Genomic DNA, 20,875 nt, shown 5'->3' on the forward strand with positions numbered 1-20,875 from the left:
CGGAACTCGACCAATCAAAACCAGACTTTGGTCTGACAAGCAGCCCACCTAACCAATCGTCAGGCTTGGAGCCGGGGGGCAAATCAGGAGGACAAGGAGTCTCTCGCATTGCATGCCGGAAGTTGTAGTTCACAGTTGCTCAACGAGCTCCTACCGGGGTCTCTGGGACCCCAGGGTGACCGGGGTCTCTGAGACTCAGTCTCCTCACCTGCACGTATTTCGCACGTTTGAGTGGAATACACTTATTCAACCAATCACTGTCTCCCGCTGGGGATTTCTGAGCGTGGAACTCCCTTGATCAAGAATATTTGGTGGTGGCTTCCCTGGTGGTGCAGTGGTTGAGAGTCCGCCTGCCGATGCGGGGAACACAGGTTCGTACCCCGGTCCGGGAGGATCCCACATGCCGCGGAGCGGCTGGGCCCGTGGGCCATGGCCGCTGAGCCTGTGCGTCCGGAGCCTGTGCTCCACAACGGGAGAGGCCACAACAGTGAGAGGCCCGCGTACCACAAAAAAAAAAAAAAAGAAGAATATTTTGTGGGGGCTTCCCTCGTGACGCACTGGTTAAGAATCTGCCTGCATACATGGCCTGGTCCAGGAAGATCCCGCAAGCGGCAGAGCAACTGAGCCTGAGTGCCACAGCTATTGAGCCTACGCTCTAGAGTCCCCGAGCCACAACTACTGAAGCCCGCGGGCCTAGAGCCCGTGGTCCACGAGAGAAGACACCACAATGAGAAGCCCGCGCACTGCAACAAAGAGTAGTTCCCGCTCGCCACAACTAGAGAAAGCCCATGCGCAGCAAGGAAGACCCAAGGCAGCCAAAAATAAATAAATAAAAAATAAATTAAAAAAGAACATTCGGTGGCCCTCAGTGACTAGATTCCAGTTGCTCAGACTGAATTCAGACCCCTCTGCCTGACTTCAATCTGCCACCAACACTATTGTACGCGCTATAATACAGCTAGCCACAGGCCACGCTTTCTTATATCTCCAGGCCTCTGTAAATGCCATCTTCCATCTTGGGGTGCCTCCTTCCTCCCCCGCTCCCCCCTTTTTTTTCACCTGGCAAAAGACTTATTTATCTCTATCAGCCAGAACCCTGGTTGCAAGCCAAAAAAAAAAAAAAAAGTCCAACTTAAATGGGCTCCAGCAAAAAAGGGAAAAATTTAGCTAACGTAACAGAAAACTTCAAAAGCATTGTCAGCTGCAGGCGTGGCTAGATCAAGGACTAAATGTCAGCCTCAGGAATCTGATGTTTTCTGTTTCAAGGCTTAGAGGAAAGGGCTTCGAGCCCAAGTTTTTCAGCTCTGTTTCTGTGGATAAGTGTGTTTGCCTGAGTGTGGACGTATTACGTGGGTGTGACTGCCTGAGGGTCTTTATGAGGCCTGTGAGTGGATCATGTTTAGTTGTTTTTTGTTTTGTTTTGTTTTATTTTTCGGTACGCGGGCCTCTCACTGTTGTGGCCTCTCCCGTTGCAGAGCACAGGCTCCGGATGTGCAGGCTCAGCGGCCATGGCTCACAGGCCCAGCCGCTCTGCAGCATGTGGGGTCTTCCCAGACCAGGGCACGAACCCGTGTCCCCTGCATCGGCAGGCGGACGCTTAACCACTGCGCCACCGGGGAAGCCCAGTTGTGTTTTTTTTTAAGGAATAACAATTTTTAATATTGGTTCATTAATTGTCACAAGTGTACCATATTAATGCAAGGTGTTAATAATATGGGAAACTGGGTGTGGGGTATATGAGAACTCTCTGTACTATGTTCACAGTTTTTCTGTAAATCTAAAATTGTTCTAAATTAAACAGTTTATTTAAACAAAAGCCTAGATTGTGTATATTTTTCTCCAGCGTTATTGAGATACAGTTGGCATATAGCATTGTGTAAGTTTAAAAGTGATGATGTGCTACACACGTATTACAAAATGATTACCACCATAGGATTGGTTACCACCTCCATCACCTAATGATCTTTTCTTTGTGTGTGGTGAGAACATTTAATACTACTGTCTTAGCAACTTTCAAGTACAACAAGGAAAATGAAAGCAGGGGACTTCACAGTGAATAAATTGTATTTTGGGGACTATGTCTCATTACTGCTGTCATCTTTGATCATTTATCTGACAGACATCCCCATGGTAAATTTACTAGTTTTCCCTTTGTAATGAATAGGTATCTTGTGGACAGGTACTTCTTGACCAAATATCTTGTTTCTCATCATACCGTAAACCTCTAATTTTAGCATCTATTGATGATTTTTTTTTAATTTTTATTTATTTTTGGCTGTGTTGGGTCTTCGTTACTGCACGCAGATTTTCTCTAGTTGTGGCTTGCGGGGTCTAGAGCGCAGGCTCAGTAGTTGTGGCACACAGGCTTAGTTGCTTCGCGGCATGTGGGATCTTCCCGGACCAGGGCTCGAACCCATGTCCTCTGCAATGGTAGGCGGATTCTTAACCACTGCACCACCAGGGAAGCCCATTGATTATTCTTTTTTTTTTTTTTTTTGCAGTACGCAGGCCTCTCACTGTTGTGGCCTCTCCCGTTGCGGAGCGCAGGCTCCGGACGTGCAGGCTCAGCGGCCATGGCTCACGGGCCTAGCCGCTCCGCGGCATGTGGGATCTTCCCAGACCCGGGCATGAACCCGTGTCCCCTGCATTGGAAGGCGGACTCTCAACCACTGCGCCACCAGGGATGCCCCCATTGATGATTCTTGATTGCAACAATTATTCCTGTGTGTTTGCTTAATGGTAATTTTCCACTTTTAAAAAAATTTTATTTTAATATTTTTTATACAGCAGATTCTTTTTTTTTTTTTGCGGTACGCGGGCATCTCACTGTTGTGGCCTCTCCCGTTGCGGAGCACAGGCTCCGGACGCGCAGGCTCAGCGGCCATGGCTCACGGGCCCAGCCGCTCCGCAGCATGTGGGATCTTCCCGGACTGGGGCATGAACCCGCGTGCCCTACATCGGCAGGCGGACTCTCAACCACTGCACCACCAGGGAAGCCCAGCAGATTCTTATTAGTTATCTATCTTATACATATTAGTGTATATATGTCAATCCCAATCTCCCAATTCATCCCACCACCACCACCGTCCCACCCCCCCGCTTTCCCCCCTTGGTGTCCATACGTTTGCTCTCTACATCTGTGTCTCTATTTCTGCCCTGCAAACTGGTTCATCTGTACCATTTTTCTAGATTCCACATATATGCGTTAATATACGATATTTGTTTTTCTCTTTCTGACTTACTTCACTCTGTATGACAGTCTCTAGGTCCATCCATATCTCTACAAGTGACCCAATTTCGTTCCTTTTTATGGCTGAGTAATATTCCACTGTATATATGTACCACATCTTCTTTATCCATTCATCTGTTGATGGGCATTTAGGTTGCTTCCATAACCTAGCTATTGGAAATAGTGCTGCAATGAACCATTGGGGTGCATGTGTCCTTTTGCATTATGGTTTTATCTGGGTATATGCCCAGTAGTGGGATTGCTGGGTCATATGGTAATTCTATTTTTAGTTTTTTAAGGAACCTCCATGCTGTTCTCCACAGTGGCTGTAACAATTTACATTTCCACCAACAGTGCAAGAGGGTTCCCTTTTCTCCACACCCTCTCCAGCATTTGTTGTTTGTAGATTTTCTGATGATGCCCATTCTAACTGGTGTGAGGTGATACCTCACTGTAGTTTTTTTTTTTTTCTCATTGTAGTTTTGATTTTCATTTCTCTAATAATCTGTGATGTTGAGCAGCTTTTCATGTGCCTCTTGGCCATCTGTATGTCTTCTTTGGAGAAATGTCTATTTAGGTCTTTGCCCATTTTTTGGGTTGTTTGTTTTTTTTTAATATTGAGCTGCATGAACTGTTTATATATTTTGGAGATTAATCCTTTGTCTGTTGATTCATTTGCAAATATTTTCTCCTATTCTGAGGGTTGTCTTTTCATCTTGTTTATAGTTTCCTTTGCTGTGCAAAAGTTTTTAAGTTTCATTAGGTCCCATTTATTTTTGTTTTTATTTCCATTACTCTAGGAGGTGGGTCAAAAAAGATCTTGCTGTGATTTATGTCAAAGAGTGTTCTTCCGGGGGCTTCCCTGGTGGCGCAGTGGTTGAGAGTCTGCCTGCTAATGCAGGGGACGCGGGTTCGAGCCCTGGTCTGGGAGGATCCCATATGCCGCGGAGCGACTGGGCCCGTGAGCCACAACTACTGAGCCTGCGTGTCTGGAGCCTGTGCTCCTCAACAAGAGAGGCCGCTGTAGTGAGAGGCCCGCGCACCGCGATGAGGAGTGGCCCCCGCCTGCCACAACTGGAGAAAGCCTTCGCGCAGAAATGAAGACCCAACACAGCAAAAATAAATTAATTAATTAATAAACTCCTACCCCCAACATCTAAAAAAAAAAAACTATTAAAAAAAACAACTGTATTTATAAAAAAAAAAGTGTTCTTCCGGGTTTCCCTGGTGACGCAGTGGTTGAGAGTCCACCTGCCGATGCAGGGGACACGGGTTCGTGCCCCAGTCCGGGAAGATCCCACATGCCGCGGAGCGGCTGGGCCCATGAGCCATGGCCGCTGAGCCTGCGTGTCTGGAGCCTGTGCTCTGCAACGGGAGTGGCCACAACAGTGAGAGGCCCGCGTACCGCAAAAAAAAAAAAAAAAAAAAGAGTGTTCTTCCTATGTTTTCCTCTAAGAGTTTTATGGTGTCTGGTCTTACATTCAGGTCTTTAATCCATTTTGAGTTTTTTTTTGTGTATGGTGTTAGGGAGTGTTCTAATTTCATTCTTTTACATGTAGCTGTCCAGTTTTCCCAGCACCACTTATTGAAGGGACTGTCTTTTCTCCATTGTATATCCTTGCCTTCTTTGTCATAGATTAGTTGACCACAGGTGCGTGGGTTTGTCTCTGGGCTTTCTATCCTGTTCCATTGACCTATATTTCTGTTTTTGTGCCAGTACCATATTGTCTTGATTACTGTAGCTTTGTAGTATAGTCTGAAGTCAGGGAGTCTGATTCCTCCAGCTCCATTTTTTTCCCTCAAGATTGTTTTGGCTGGATTGTGTATAGTTGATTGCCTTGTCTCTGTGGGTGTTTTTGTCTTTGTATATGAGCCCATGTGGATGTCTGTTTGCAGGGGATTAACTATTTGTGACTTTGGTCCTCTGGACTCAGACCATTGGCTTGAGAGAGTGTGGGTGGCAGTGGCAGTGAGGGTCACTGGGATTTCCCAGGACCTACATGGGTGTCATGAGACACCCCTCAGAGCTACAGCATCCAGGTGGGATCCAGCGAAGCTGGGGAGGGTGTCAGAGAAGGTGGACCAAGAAAAAAAGGGGGACATTTGTTGCAGACCTATTGCTCATCAAGCTGGGGGGCTGACTCGAGTGCTTTCTCCAGCAGGTCAGGGTGCTGGGACAATTGTCCCCATTAAACTGATAAAGATACTGAGACTCTGAGAGGCCCGAATCTAATTCACACCCTGACTTCGTCTATGGGCATAAGGTTTATGAGTCCAGGCATCACAGCACCCCCATGTGGTGAGCCACAGCCAGCTCACACACATCCTGGCCCCAGGAGCTCTGCATCTTCCCTCTGCAGCCTCCCCATTGCAGAAGAGGCAGCGCCATCTTCCAGGTGCTTATCCCCAAACTCTGAAGTTGGCGTTGAACTCTCTCTCTTGCTCCATACCTGACCTGTTAGCCCCTCCTGATGGCTTCACCTTCCATGTGTAACCATTGTCCCAACCAGCCTCCTTCCCTTCACAGTCTCCGCCCAATCCAGCCTCCATCATCTCCCACCTGCAGTCCCCTCCTCCCTGGTCTCCTGTGGCTTCCATTCCCCGCTTCCCATCCACCCCCCGCTGTCTGTTTTCCCCTGAGCAGCCTGAGGGCACCTGTTGATACTTAAGCCAGACCGTGTCCCTCCTCCGCTCACAATCATCCATGGCTCCCACCTCACGCAGAACAAATGCCAAAGTCTTCTCTTGGCCCATGTACTCCATCCCTCGTTGTTTGCTCAGCATCTCGGTTCTACATTGACTGTTCTTCACTTCCTATTCTACATTTCATGTGCTATGTTATCTGTTCTCCATTGGACAGTCTTCCTCGTCTATTCTCCATTGGGTGAACCCACATTCTGTCCTACACTGGGTATTCCATTTTCCCTGATCCTCACTGGACACTCCCTATGTTTGTTTATGCTAATGTCCCACAATCTCTGTCTACACTGAGGTCCACACTCTCATTCTACACTGTTTCATTCTATGGTGCTCTCTAAAATGCATCTCTATGGTGCTCTCAAAAATGCATCTCTCAGATCTCTGACTTCCATCATCATGTTCGTACCCAGGCCATACTTCCCATGGTGCTTCCAACCGGTGACCGAGCCCCTGAGAGACTTGGAACCCATCTGATAGTGACATTGGCCCTGGCCAACATCACCATGGTGTCCTTAGAAAGACTAGCAGTAGGACACTTCCACACAACCCTCCTTGCTTCCTCCTCCACACAGCCAGCAGGGGCAGAGCTAGGGTCTGGACCCAGAGGCCTTTCCAGAACCTAGTAGCATGTCCACTGTCCCCTTATGGCCCAGAGCACCTCAAGCTGTACATGTATAGTCACACACACATGACATGTGACACAGCCCTTTTTGGTTCCCCAGTCTCATAGACTAAAAACATGGGGCAGACTCCCTGGAAGCCAAGATATATTTTATTTACTTATTCTTATTTCCACTTTATTTTAAAATTTTGAGCGGGGAGTTCAGAATCCAAAGGGCACTACTGGGCGCCACCTAACGGCAGATGGTGAAAGTGCAGCCTCCCAGGGATGAGGACACAGAGCCACACCAAACGGCCCTGGGGCTCCCCAGTGTTTGAATGCAACATTTTTTTTTTTTTTTTTTTTTTTTTTTTTTTTTTTGGTACGCGGGCCTCTCACTGTTGTGGCCTCTCCCGCTGCGGAGCACAGGCTCCGGACGCGCAGGCTCAGTGGCCATGGCTCACAGGCCTAGCCACTCCGTGACATGTGGGATCTTCCCGGACTGGGGCACGAACCCGTGTCCCCTGCATCGGCAGGTGGACTCTCAACCACTGCGCCACTGGGGAAGGCCCTCTCCCCAGCGTTTGAAAGCAGCCCACATTTTTATGAACTCCACACTCGGCACTTACCCTGTGGGCACTGACTTCAGAGACTGGCCCACCTTATCCACAATGTGGGTAAGATCCAGAGGCTGAAAAAGGGGCCCTTTCTGGATATGCCTCAGTTTCCCCCAGAGGACCTGCTGCCTTGGCCTCTCTCCTCCTTCCAAGTCCCTGGTCCTGCGTCTGGTTGTATGGGGAGCTGTGACTGCGACACCGCGGGGCGCCACCAGCTTGGCGGTTCATCCACCCCATGTGTATGGCCAGGGTCCTTGTGACCTGAGGAAGGGGATCCCCAGAAGGGTAACCCAGTTGGAGAAAGTTGCACCTGCGTGGTGACCATGGTGCATGTGGCAATGGTGCTGCTGGGGTGGCAGGGGCTGTGTGTTCAGCTGGATCCCCAGAGGCTACTGTCATAGGCTGGGGTGGAGACAATGCCTCACCCCTCCTCTGAGGGTGGGAAGGGACAGAAGGGAGCAGGTGGGGAGGATTTAGAACCTGAATCTGAGTTGGGTGAGAGAGCTCTCCAGCCTAACTTAAACACTCCACAGAGGCCTTGAGTTCATCCTACAGACTCTGCATTCTCCGCAAGTTTCCCTGTGTTGTAAGAGGGGGCTGCGAGTTGCCCATGAAACCCTTTACCCCACATCCGAGCCATCTGCAGGTCCTGGTAGCTCTACCTCCAAATACACCCTGGAGTGTCCCTCCACCGTCCCTCGGTCTCTTGCCTCTTTTGTTCCTGGACCCCACCTCCACCTCACGCCACAGAAGCCCCAGGGAGGGAGGCTTTCACCAACCTTGATCGTGCCATGTTTCTCCCCTGGAAACTAGGGCTCCAAAGCCCCAACTTCACAGGGGATGAAGGTGTCAAGGACCAGGAAGATTGGAGAACAAAGTCCAGGCTGGATCTTGCATAGGAATGGTGCTATATATATGGCTGCTCAAGCAAGTGCGCTCACGTCACAAAAAATGGTCAGGCACTGTATACATTTTCCCCTCTCTCCCTACCCGTCAAAGGAGTCCACCGAAAGTCTTGGCTGGGAAGGGGGACTATAGGAGAAAGGGAGGTGACTTTTTTCAAAGGCTGCACACATTTTTGCCTCTGTATCCAATCCAGGTCTGTGTGCGCTAATGGTGGAATGCAAGGCATTGAATTTTACTGAAGAAGTCCTCTGTGGAGGGCTGGGGTGACAGGGGACAAGAGTCTTGAAATTACAGCCAAGTTGGACCAATCAGCTTTGGATCTTCATAGAATGATGGTGGGGTAGGGGCATACAAATCTTATAAACACTGATACCAACACCGTGTGTTTTTCACATTCTCGTCCAGATCGGTGATCTCCACTAAGCAGACCCTTTGAGAATTGTCAGAGCCATTTCTCAGCTTGGGGCAGTGAGAGGGCTTCCTGCAGGAGCGGTCAGGGAGCTAGGCCTTGGAGGGTAGGAAGCAGTCTAAAAAGGAGGCCAGTTGAGGGTTGCAGGAGGTGGCCCAGGAGGAAGGACCAGCATGGCCCTAGCTTGGAACAGCAAGTATTTCTAAGGGCCTCAGGGCAGGAGACAGAGTGGGTGAGAGCAGCTGAGGAGCTCAGGAAGGTCAAGGGACAGATCTGAGTGTTATAAAGATCCCACTGAGACCACCTGGGGGGTGGTTGGAGGGGAGGAACAAATGGAGCTCCCTCTGGCTCCCTCCTGGACCCCCAAGTCTGCCCTCACACAGGACAGGACGAAATGGAGGGAGTTTGCACCACCCCAAAGTGGGTGGGTAAACGCCTGGCTCCCTCCTCCCTCCGGTGGAAATCGTTGGGTCAAGAGATCAAGGGATATGCCCATTTAAAAGATGAAGAGTGTAGCGGCCGCTCCAGCGCTCCCATAGCCCAACATTCACGGTTCCCCACTGCCTCTTGCTGCAAGTGATTGCAACCCAGCCTGAGCCCTCGACCCAACACCCTCAGGAGCTGGAGCGCAAATAGCCCAGCCCATCACCACTGGGGCGGAACCACTCTAGGTGCCCACTCTATGTGGTGCCCTAGGGCCCCCAGCGGGCTGAGCACGGCGTCACCTGCTCGTTGGCGCCCCCTCCAGGGCTCCTCCCCTTACGTCCCCGTCCCCCCCCAACTCCGATCCCGCTTCTCCCTCCCACCCCCCTTCCCAAGCAGCACTGGAGTCCTCCTCTCAGGGTCAGGTTCTGGAGTGTGTACCCAAGACACGACAAGGCAAGACTGAGGCCGCTGGGGAAGAGATGGGAGGACCCGGGCGGGGGTGTGGCTCTGAGCAGCGACGGTTTTGTTCACGGATGCCCCGTGTGTTTTATTGATGGATACACACACACGGGAAGGGGGAAACGAGCACCCCAACCTTGGATCCGAACCAGGCTTTCCCCCCTCCAGGCCCCTGCCGTGGAGAGGGTCGTAACTGCTGGGTCTTCTCCAAGGACACAGGGAGGGAGGTTGGGACCCCGCGTGCCCTCACCTCGCCTGGTGTGAGGGGCAGAATCGGTGCCACCCCCGGGCCTACTACCGAGGCCAGCCGTCGGTAGTGGGCAGCCGGCGCAGGGGGGGCCCAGGCCGTAGGGGCTCTGCCAGGGGCCGGGCCAGGAGCAAGGGGTAGGGGAAGGCCTTTGGAAAGTCGCCGGGGCCTCCAGGGGCCGGCGAGAGGCGCTCGGACTTGATGCTGACTGGTGGGGTGGGCGAGGAGGCACTGCGGGCTGGAGGGCCTTCCTCGCCCAGGCTGCGGCCCCCACTGCAGAGAGAGAGAGAGGAGCGGGGCCGTGAGCTCAGCGAGGAAAGCCATGTAAGTGGCATGGCTTGGGCAAAGATTGGGCAGGAGGACCTTGGGAAAGGAGGGGGTGGCCATCCCTCTTGGGGCCTCCAAAATAGCCGCCCATCCCCACCAGGACCAGTCGGGAGGGGCTAAGTGCAGAACCGGGAGTGGCCACCAGGGGTCAGCAGTGGCTGGGGCTTGGAAGACTTGGAGGAGCCCCACCCGTGAACCCGGGGTGGGAGGGAGCGTGCAAGGAGGCAGTCGGGGCACTTACCTGGGCTGGGCGGGGGTGACTGGAGGCCCATCACCCCTGGAGGGCTGCCAGGGGGCCAGGGTGGGGGGCTGCAGCAAGCCTGGGGGCGGAGGGGGGTCTCCCAGGCCATATTCTGGGTGGGGGCAGGAAGAGTAAACTGAGGCCCTGACCTCAGGGAGCCCCTTGCCCAAGCCTGACCCACCCCACAGGCCAGTTTTCAGTTCTGGAGGGCGGGGGAGTGTGGACCCCCAGCAGGCAGGTGTGTGGACGCCTCCCACAGCGGGTGCATACCTGGGGGACCTGCAGGGAGGAAGGGGAAGCTCCCTAGTGGGGGTCCTGGGGTGGCAGTGGAGCACGGACTCTGCAGGCTACCATAGAGGCCTCTCTGTGGAGAGACAGGGGAAAGGGGAAACTGAGGCCCACACCCAGGCCACCCTGCCCCCACAGCCCTTCCACACCTTCCCCTCACTCACCGAGGTGCTCAGTCCCCCTCGGGCCCCAGCCAGGCCACCAGGCAGGTCTGGCCTCCTCCCATCCACTGCCAGGTACAGGGGCGGTGGTGTCTTGCTGCCAAGGTGGCTTGCTGAGAAGAGAGGGTGCGCAAGGCCTGGGGAGCAGGAGACCCCCAGAGAGAGGGCAGGTGGCCATGTCATCTAATGGAGTCTGAGGTCCAGAGTGATGCCCACAGCCAAGCAGGGCCAGAGCCAATATTCCCGCCTTGCACAGCCCCCCTGGGACCGCCACCCCTCCTCCCCCAGGGCCTATGCCCCATGCTCACCTGGGGGGCCAGCTTTAGGGGCTCCTGGACGGAAGGGGGATGGGCGGCTCTGGGCAGGCAGGGCCTCCCCAAGCCCACTGGGGTCGCAGCCTGGTGGGGGCAGGGCCCCATATGCCATGTCAGGGCTGGGCATGGTGGGAGCTGCTGGCTGAGGGCAGAGAGGACAGGATTGGCTGAGGAATGTGGAAATGAGGGCATCAAGTCCAAGACAGAAAATCCCAATGAGTTCAGTCACCAGCCTCCACCTTCTGTAAGTCCTCACTACTCCTCCCTCTGGCCTAACGCCACATGGCTGGGGGAGCCTGTGTCTGCCTCTGTCGCTCCTTGACAGCTAGGCCCAAAGCTGAGGCTTCTTAATCAGCATAGGGTTGACCCTGAGGGGGCTTCCCAGGGTGTTTGATGAATCAAAGAAAGGAAGGAACTGGGACTTCCCTGGTGGTGCAGTGGTTAAGAATCCGCCTACTAATGCAGGGGACACGGGTTCAAGCCCTGGTCTGGGAAGATCCCACATGCCACGGAGCAACTAAGCCCGTGTGCCGCAACTAATGAGGCTGCATGCTGCAACTACTGAAGCCCACGTGCCTAGAGCCTGAGCTCCGCCTCAAGAGAAGCCACTGCAGTGAGAAGCCCACGCACCACAACAAAGAGTAGCTGCCGCTCACAACTAGAAAAAGCCTGCGCACAGCAATGAAGACCCAACGCAGCCAAAAATTAAAATTAAAATTAAAAAAAAAAAAGAAAGAAACTGTCTGCCTGTTGAACTCTTTTCCATCCTTCAAAGCCCCTGCTATAATGCCCACTTCTCCAGGAAGCCTTCTCTGCCCACCCAGGCAGAAACCTGCCCCCAAATTAAGTCTCTCTCTCAATCTCGGCCTCAGCCATTTGGACCTCAGAAGTGGGGGAAGGGCCCCATTCATGGCGGGGCAGGGAGTCACTTACATAGAGCCGGGGTCGGGGCAAGGCTGGGTCACCCCCATCACCTGCCAGCCTCCGCAGCTTCTCTCCTGGCCCCTCAATCACCTCCTCTGGCTCCAGCTCTTGTCCATCAAGGCCCACGCCCCTCCGCTTCAGTGTCTGTGGAAGGGGGAGACAACAGGGTGACACTCCCCCCATCCTGGCCAAGGAACCTGGTTCTACGGGAGAGGGGAGGACCTATCCCATCCAGCTCTGTGGGCAGGCAGGGTGCAAGCACAGCCTGCTCCAGCCAAAAACCCCGGTGAGTTATCACCTAGTAAGTTCCAACTGTGTGTGAGAGAGGGACTGTCCTGCCCTGGGACCAGAGAGGCCCGGATCACACAGTAGAGGCCGAGATGCACCCAGGCCTGCTGGCATTATCCTAATACTGCTTCTGAGTGTGATTCAGTTCCTCCATTCTGCACCCATGTGCAGCCTCGGAGCCTGGCGTGCAGTAGGTGCTTAATAAATGTCAGCTGACTGAGCACCTGAGGACAACTTTATAGGTTCTCCTAAGCTGCCACCCACATAGGAGCAGTGACCAGCGCACTCCTGGACCCCTGCCTCTCCTGTCCCCTGCCAGCTTCTCCCCACCCTCTGCCAGATTGGGGCTTCCTGGGTGCAGTCCTAGCCCGCTGCTCTCTCCAGCCCAGTGGCTTTAGCTTCCCGCCCTGGGTAAAGATGCCCACATCCAAAGTGACAGTGATCTTGCCCATCCTGGGTCGTGGGTGTGAGGGCTGCCCAGCTAATGCAGGGGCTGCTCCTGCCTCTTTCTCCTGAGGATACAGCAGCTCAAGCAAAAACATTCCCGGGGCTTCCCTGGTGGCGCAGTGGTTGAGAGTCCGCCTGCCGATGCAGGGGACACGGGTTCGTGCCCCGGTCCGGGAAGATCCCACATGCCGTGGAGTGGCTGGGCCCGTGAGCCATGGCTGCTGAGCCTGCGCGTCCGGAGCCTGTGCTCCACAATGAGAGAGGCCACAGCAGTGAGAGGCCCGCGTACCGCAAAAAAAAAAAAAAACATTCCTGGACCTCAGTGAGGTCTGTTTGCTTTGTGGTACCTTTTCTTCTCTGTGTCTGTACTCACCAAATGGGTAACAGGAGCAAATGAGATGATGTGTGTGAGGGGCACATAGTGGGGCCCTCGATGTTTTTTATTTCCACTATCCAGGAAGTTGCCCCTAAAAGGGACACTCTATTACCCCAAACCTGCTTTGACTAGCAGCAAAGCCAAATTGCAACGCTCATCTTTTGTGCAAACCTAGAGTCCCTAGGCTCTGAGTGAGCAGAGTGTGCTGGGCTTCATGAGGCCAGGGAGGTGGGTCCCAGGGGTACCTCAAGGATGTCGGTGTTGGTGCGGCTCTCGTGAGGCTCACTGTACTCTGTGTACTTCAGTAGCACACGGTCCATGTCCGTGCTGGCGTACTGGAAGAGGCGGTTGGCGCTATTGAAGATGATGAGGGCGATCTCACAGTCGCAGAGTACACTTAGCTCATAGGCCTTCTTCATCAGCCCAAACTTCCGCTTGGTAAATGTCACCTGGACCCAGGACCCACAGGCGGGGCAGGAGAAGACAAAGATTTGGGATGGTGAGAGGGGAGGTGGAGGGGCCTAATTGTTGCCTGAACATGCCTTGTGATTCCATGCCTTTGCATGTGCTGTTCTTCTGGCTATACTACTCCTTCTCACTTCTTAACATGGCAAACTCCTATCGATGCTTCAAAACCCAGCCCAAATGTCCTCTCCTTTGGTAAGTTTACCTTGGCCTCCAGGCAGAGCCCACACTCCCTCTCTGAGCTTCCCCAGTTCTGTGTCTCTCTCTGGTCCAGCGCTTTGAGTTGGGTGTATTTGTATTGAGTTCCACCTCCCCTGTGACTGGGGCTCCAGTCATCAAGGGGAATCAGTGAATTAATCATCATGAGAATGAGTAAAGGCTACATCTCAAACTCCTGCATCAAGTCTCCTTATTCCCTTGCAGTTCTCCCAGATGGCCAGACCTTTGCCCAGGCCATGTCCCCTGCCAGGAATGCCTTTCCCCGAACCACTGGCCCACCCACTGAACTCACCTGCCGATTCCTTTGGTCCAGAATGCGTGAGATCTGAATTTTCTTCCTCCCCATTGTCCCAGGCTGGGTGGAGTGTCCTTGGTCTGGTGGTTGAGGGGGGGAGGAGAAGAGGACAGAGTAGGTGGGTGGAGAGTGGGGACAGGCACCCCAGTCTACCCCCTATCTTCCTCCTGCCCCTGCCAGGTGCTGAAAGGGAGATGATGGGGGAGATCAAGGCAGGCTGGGTCATCCCCACAGCCCACACCCTCGACCAGCCCAGGATGCAGCAAATGCTCATTGAATACCTTCAGACCAATGTTTTATAAGGAGAAGGCTGACTAAGGGGGAAAGATTGAGAGGTATGGGTGCCCCCACCTGAAGCTTTAAAGCAAAACAAGCTGGTAACTGTGGGACCTAGAGGGAGCCTGACCCCGTGTCTGTGCAGCGGGGATAACAGTGTGGTGCATTGCCCAGTGCTGCTGGAGCATAAAATGAGCTAACCCACAAAGGGCATTCAGATCTGCCTTGCAGACGGCAGGTGCTGTGTATGCACTGCTGTTATGAATACTGGCGACAGCTTAAAAGTTCTCAATAGGCCAGGTTGGAGGGCCATCCAGTGCTGGTACCCAGTGGTGCTCAGTGATCCTGAGCCTCTGAAAGTAAGCCTGGTCCACACAGCAGACACTTTTGAACTCATTCAATCCCACAATAGCCCTTTGATGAGCAAGGTTGAGGGCTGTGGTTACCAGAAAACATATATTAAAAATACATAAAACATATATTTAAAAACTGTACTGAGGGGCTTCCCTGGTGGCGCAGTGGTTGAGAGTCCGCCTGCCGATGCAGGGGACACGGGTTCGTGCCCCGGTCCGGGAAGATCCCACATGCCGCGGAGCGGCTGGGCCCGTGAGCCATGGTCACTGAGCCTGCGCGTCTGGAGCCTGTGCTCCGCAATGGGAGAGGCCACAACAGTGAGAGGCCCGCGTACCGCAAAAACAACAACAACAACAACAAAAGAAAAACGGTACTGAGAGTGGAAAAAAGACTAGAAGGAAATGCTCAATCTGGGAGTCAACGCTGGGTGGAAATTTATGGGTGAGTTTTTTCCCGTTTTTAAAAATTGAGATGCAATTCACATAACATAAAACTTGCCATTTTAACGTATGCAATTCAGTGGCATTTAGAGCATCCACGACGTTGTACAACCATCACATCTATCTAGTTCCAGAAAATTTTCATCCTCCCAAAAAAAGACCCCAGCCCCATTAGCAGCCACTCCCCATTCCCCTCCCCTCAGCCCCTGGCAACCACTAATCTATGTTCTCTATGGCTTTGCCTGTTCTGGACACTTCGTATAAATGGAATCATACAATGTGTAGGCTTTTTGTCTTTTTTTTTTTTTTCCTTTTTGATCTTTTGAATTTTCTAACATTTCTCCCTCAGTGATTATAGATTTCTATTTTAAAAATTGTGTGTGTGTGGGGACTTCCCTGGTGGTCCAGTGGTTCAGATTCCACGCTTCCAGTGCAGCGGGCACGGATTCGATCCCTGGTCGGGGAACTAAGATCCCACATGCTGCGTGGCATGGCCAAAAAATAAAAATAAAATAAAAAGTTGGGGGGAAGCATAAGAGAAACCCTATCCCTGCCCCACCATCCAGCGGGAGGAGGGGGGAATGCCCTGGAAAGACTTAAGCTTGGAACCCTCAGACTGGGGGATGGGGTGGGCCCAGGCAAACTGGAGAGAAACTCTGGACCTTCCTCGTGGGGATCTTGGATTTCCCTGGTGGGGGCCCCAAGGGTGAGAATGGGCAGCTCAGTGAGGGCAGCGTGTACCCGAGAGACGGTCCAGGACTTTCCCAGCAGCCCTCATGCAGGACTCCTTGGAATCAAGGAATCATGTTGCCTGTTCAGCGGCACCCACCCCACTATACAGACAGCCGCTCCCTGGCCCCCGAGATCCCCTCTGCCAACTCTATGACCACACTCCACTCCCCTATCCCTCCCATGTCATAGGTGGCTGAGGCTTGCCCAGGGTGAAGTGGGTCTGCTCTCAGGTCTCAGCCAGCCTCTGAACAGAAGAGCGGTCTTTAGCAAGGGAGGCCTCTCCCTCGGCCTCAGTTTGCTGTTTTGTGAATGGGGTGGGTATGAAATACAGAGTACCTGGCACAAGGCCTGGGAATGAGCTCTTGGGAAGTATAGGGAAATGTAGGTCTGTCTCTGGGAGTAGCCATACCTGCTTCCCACACCCCAGCCCGAGGGGTCTGAGCAGGGTGCCTCATCTTCCCACAGCCCAGGGCTGGAAGTATGAGACGCCCCAGTCTGTCATATGCGGCCCGCTGTGTGACCCCAGACACACCCTCCACCTTCTCTGGGTTGGGTCTCTGAGCGGTCACAGCCATGCAAATCCCAGTCCAACGAAAGCCCCCATCTCAGCCCCCCAGCTCCAGCTTGACTTGCTAAATTTAACCTCTGGGGCTAATTTTAATCCCCGGCTGGAATCAGGCTAGTTCCCACGGCTGGGGTGCGTTATCCCCGCCCTGACAGGTCCCTGGGGACAGAAGCAGGGCACTGGCCGGGAGGTCTCGGTGCCAAGATGACTCAGGAAATGCCCCCCACGCCTGGGGTCCCATGGGAACATGGGACTTGGACATGAGTCTCTGGGCCTGGAGGATCAACTCTGGCCCCTTCTCAATCTGTCCCCATTTTAGACAAGGACATCCTGGCTAGGGCAGGGTTCACATAATGGGGGAGCCCCAAGAGTCAGAAGGTCAGGGGGGGTTTCTCTGAACTGAGACCCAAGAGCCAGACAGGAAGTAAGTTCCAGGCAGAAGGAGTGGCAGGTGCAAAGGCCCTCAGGAGGGAGGAGATGCATCAATAAGACTGGAGTGAGGAGGCCAGCAGGAGAGGCTGCAGAGGCAGGGCCACTCTGGGTCCTCTGAGCTGCAGGGAGGCCTGTGGGTTTTGGTCTAAGAGCGGTATACGGCCGTGGGAGGGCTTTGAGCAAGAAGGCACACGACTTTTGGGGCTTCCCTGGTGGCGCAGTGGTTGAGAGTCCGCCTGCCGATGCGGGGGACACGGGTTCGTGCCCCGGTCCGGGAAGATCCCACATGCCGCGAGCGGCCGGGCCCGTGAGCCATGGCCGCTGAGCCTGCGCGTCCGGAGCCTGTGCTCCGCAGCGGGAGAGGCCACAACAGTGAGAGGCCCGCGTACCACAAAAAAAAAAAAAAAAAAAAAAGAAGGCACAGGGCTTTAAAAACTTGGCCATGGCTGCCATGGGAAGCAGGACAGTTGGGGGCAGGGGTAGAGATGACAGGAAACTACCGGGAGGCCAGGGCTGTGTCCATCTGGGCAGAGACTGGGGGTGAGGCCCCCTCTGTGCTATGCCTGAATCTTGCACTTTAAGTCACTGTACTCTAGGGCTCTTTGGGTCCTCTGGAAGCCACTAGGTCCTCTGCCATCTCTGGAGCCAGGCCTGACAGGTAAAGATGGGCTCACACAGGGGTTTGAGTCTTCTGAACTTTGATGACCTTGGAGCCCCCAATCCTCACCCAGGAACCAAAGTCATCCCCTGCCCTGGTTCTTGAGGGATCTACCCAGCACAGAGCTGACCATGTCCCTTCACTGTTCAAGCACTCCTCATGGCCCCTCACTGCCCTCAGGAGAAAGGGAGCTCCAGTCCTCAGCCTGCCATTCAAGGCCCTGCCCCAGGGACTCCCCTGGTGGTCCAGCGCTTAAGACTTTGTGCTCCCCAGTGGTTAAGAATCCGCCTGCCAATGCAGGGGACAAGGGTTTGAGCCCTGGTCTGGAAGATCCCATGTGCTGTGGAGCAACTAAGCCTGTGCGCCACAACTACTGAGCCTGCGTTCTAGAGCCCGTGAGCCACAGCAACTGAGCCCGAGTGCCACACCTACTGAAGCCCACATACCTAGAGCCTGTGCTCCGCAACAAGAGGAGCCACTGCAATGAGAAGGCCGTGCACCGCAACGAAGAGTAGCCCCCGCTCGCCGCAACTAGAGAAAGCCCACGCGCGGCAATGAAGAGCCCACACGGCCAAAAATAAATAAATAAAAAGAAAGAAAAATTAAAAAAAAAAAAAAAGACTCTGCGCTCCCAATGCAGGGGGCCTGGGTTCAATCCCTGGTCACGGAATTAGATCCTGCACACTGAAATGAAGATCCCACGTGCTGCAACTAAGACCCCGCGCAGTCAAACAAATAAAATAAATTTTTTAAAAAGTAAGAAAGGCCCTGCCCCAATCAGCTCCTGCCCACCGTTCTCTACCTTCAACAAAATATCTCTGCCTGAAAAGCCCTTGTTACCCCTTCTGCACCTGGCCAACTCTGATACACATTTCAGAAACCTAGCTCAAAAAAATCCATTCCTCCGTGAAGCCCTCCCTGCCCTCACTCTGGTCTCCCAGAGCCTCCATCCATCCCCTCCAGTTCTGACTCTGTGGGGCTAAGGGGGTCGTATATCCAGCTCTCTCCCTCTCCCCAAGACTGGAAGACCCTCAGGACAAGTCAGAGGGGTGACTGGGAAGATTTGGTGAAGGGAGCAGGTCAACAGGGACACATCTGAACTCCCCCCAGCTTCCCTCAACAACTTCCTCTCAGACTCCCCCAGCTGACTCCCTACCCAGAAATACACAGGCATGCAAATCCAGCCACTCAGCGTTGACCTGCCTCAGGCCCAGGTGTGAAGGGCCAGCCAAGGAATGCGGAGGCAGGCGGAAGGCCCAGGGTGTGCATATATATTTGTACTCACATGCAAATCCCCACCCCAGGCAGCAGACAGACCTGGCGGCCCCTTCTCCAGATGTTGGCGTGACCAGAACTGCTGGGGGGAGGTGGTGGTGCGTGCTGAATCTGCAGGGCACGAGGGGGGAGGCTGAGGTTAGGGGAGTACTCTTCTGTGCGCATGTCCCCTCCACCCCCACCAATGTCCAGCTAGAAAGCAGAGAGCTTGTGGCATCTGCCCAGCAGAGAGGCACAGGTGGACTCATCGACCCAGGAAAGGGAAGAAGAGTCAGGAGAAATCCAAGAGGGCGTCTCAAAGGAGGAAGCATGTAGTTGGGCCTCAGTGGAAGGGCTGGATGGGGCCCTGAGCAGATGGACAGGGGAGTGGGCATTTGAAGTCAAGAGTCCAATACCTCCCACCCCTTTCTTTGCCCCCCATACTTGGCATTTATCAAGTGCCAACCATTGTGATAAACTGACCTCAAAAGAAGTAGAAAGCTTAAGTAGACCAATGACCACAGAAGATTAGAAAAGTGACTTGAGACCTACCATTAAAAGGACAACAGGCCCCGACAGTTTTATGGTTATTTTATCAAATCTTAAAGGACAGGGAAGTGAAATGTTCTTTAAACTACCTCAGACCTTTGAAAACAATGGGAACTGCCCAAGTCATTTTATAAAGCTCTTGTAGGTCAGAACCTAAGTCTAAAAAGAGAGAAGTATTGACCACGAAAGGGGCAATGTTAGAAGCCAGGGATTTCAAGGAAGATCTCTCTGAAGAGGTGACATCTGAACTGAGACCCAAAGACCAAGAAAGACACAGCCAAGCAAAGGAAGAGTCAGTTGTGGGGAGATCTGGTGCAAGGGTGTTCCTGGCAGGGGGAACTGCAAGGGCAAAGGCTCAGAGTGATCATGAGTTTGGCATTTTGAAAAAAAGCAAAGAAATCTCTATGGCTGGACAGTGCGAGCAAGGGAGAGAGGGGAGGGGACTGGTGGTGGGGAGAGTTGTGGCACTTGGATCACATAGGTCCTTGTGGGCCACAGTGACTAGTGTGGGTTTTACTCTGAGGGCATTAGGGAGCCACAGAGAGTTTGGAGGCAGGGGAGGGTCAGGATATGATTTTACAGTTTAAATAATCCCCTGGTACTTCCATGCATTGCTGGTGGAAAAAGAAAGAAGTAGAGCCACTCTGGAAAACTGTCTGGCACCTACTAAAGCTGAACATGCATCTACCCTTTGACCCAGCAATGCTTCCCTTCAACATTCACCTAAGAGAAAAGTGTCCGTGTTTTACCAAAGGACACAGACAAGAATGTTCTCAGCAGCCTCATTTGTCAGAGCCCCAAATTGGAAACAACTCAAATGCCCTCAATGGGAGAACTGGTAAATGATTTTTGGTAGATTCTATGCAAGACTACTATACAGCACAGAAAAAGGATGCATTCCACCTCCATGCCACCACACAGGTGAATCTCCCAGACCATGTGCCGGTTCAGCAATACTGGGCTCCCTAGAGAGGACACACCATGTGATTCCATTTATATGAAGTTCCAGAACAGGCAAAACTCACCTACAGTGATGGATATGAGCACAGTGGCCACCTGGAGCAGGTACTGTGACAGGACAGCGGGAGTCCAGGGACTGGGGTGTCCTGTTCCCCGGGCCAGGACCTGGATACATAGATGTGTTCAGTTTGTGCAAATTTTTTAGCCCTACTCCAACGATTTTTGCATTTTTCTCTATGTGATTTATCTCAACCAAAAGATTTTTTTAAAAACCTCATCCCTGGGGACTTCCCTGAACGTCCAGTGGTTAAGACTCTATGTTTCCATCATAGGGGGCATGGGTTCGATCCCTGGTCTGGGAACTAAGATCTCACATGCTGTGCGGCGCGGCCAAAAAAACAAAAACCAAAACAAAACCCAGAACAAACCTTGTCCCTAGTCATGGCTGCCATGAGAAACAGCATCTGTCTGCGAAGGAGCAAGGTGGCCGGGAGAGGCTGGGGCAGGTGTCTAGGTGGGAGATGTGGGGCCTGAACTGGGACGGGGGCTGCAGGTAGGCAGAAGAGGATGGATTGTTTGGTGACCAAGGGGACAGGACGTGCTGGTGGCATATGCCTGGGGTTGGGAGGGGGCCTGGGGCCTCAGGCCTGAGCGTTGTTCTGGAGGGGGGAACTAGGGGTACAAAGGAAGATTTCATGAGTGCCTGGAGCATCATA

At 53.1% G+C, this 20,875-nt stretch overlaps 1 protein-coding gene across 1 annotated transcript in view; it reads right to left on the reverse strand.

Annotated features, from left to right (window-relative positions):
- Positions 1-9,536: 9,536 nt before the first annotated feature.
- Positions 9,537-20,875, reverse strand: part of LOC307185163 (BLOC-1-related complex subunit 8) — a 34,362-nt gene continuing 23,023 nt past the window's right edge. The window contains exons 6-15 of the mRNA XM_079919019.1: positions 20,225-20,324; positions 18,682-18,782; positions 13,937-14,019; positions 13,206-13,409; positions 11,859-11,993; positions 10,920-11,067; positions 10,615-10,748; positions 10,433-10,526; positions 10,163-10,274; positions 9,537-9,867 (exon numbers count right to left, since the gene is read on the reverse strand). Of these exons, the coding sequence (XP_079775145.1) occupies positions 9,642-9,867; positions 10,163-10,274; positions 10,433-10,526; positions 10,615-10,748; positions 10,920-11,067; positions 11,859-11,993; positions 13,206-13,409; positions 13,937-14,019; positions 18,682-18,782; positions 20,225-20,324 (1,337 nt within the window). The 3' untranslated portion in view covers positions 9,537-9,641. The remainder of the gene's footprint in view (positions 9,868-10,162; positions 10,275-10,432; positions 10,527-10,614; positions 10,749-10,919; positions 11,068-11,858; positions 11,994-13,205; positions 13,410-13,936; positions 14,020-18,681; positions 18,783-20,224; positions 20,325-20,875) is intronic.

Source organism: Stenella coeruleoalba, assembly GCF_951394435.1.
Source record: "Stenella coeruleoalba genome assembly, chromosome: 3".
Lineage (NCBI taxonomy): Eukaryota > Metazoa > Chordata > Mammalia > Artiodactyla > Delphinidae > Stenella > Stenella coeruleoalba.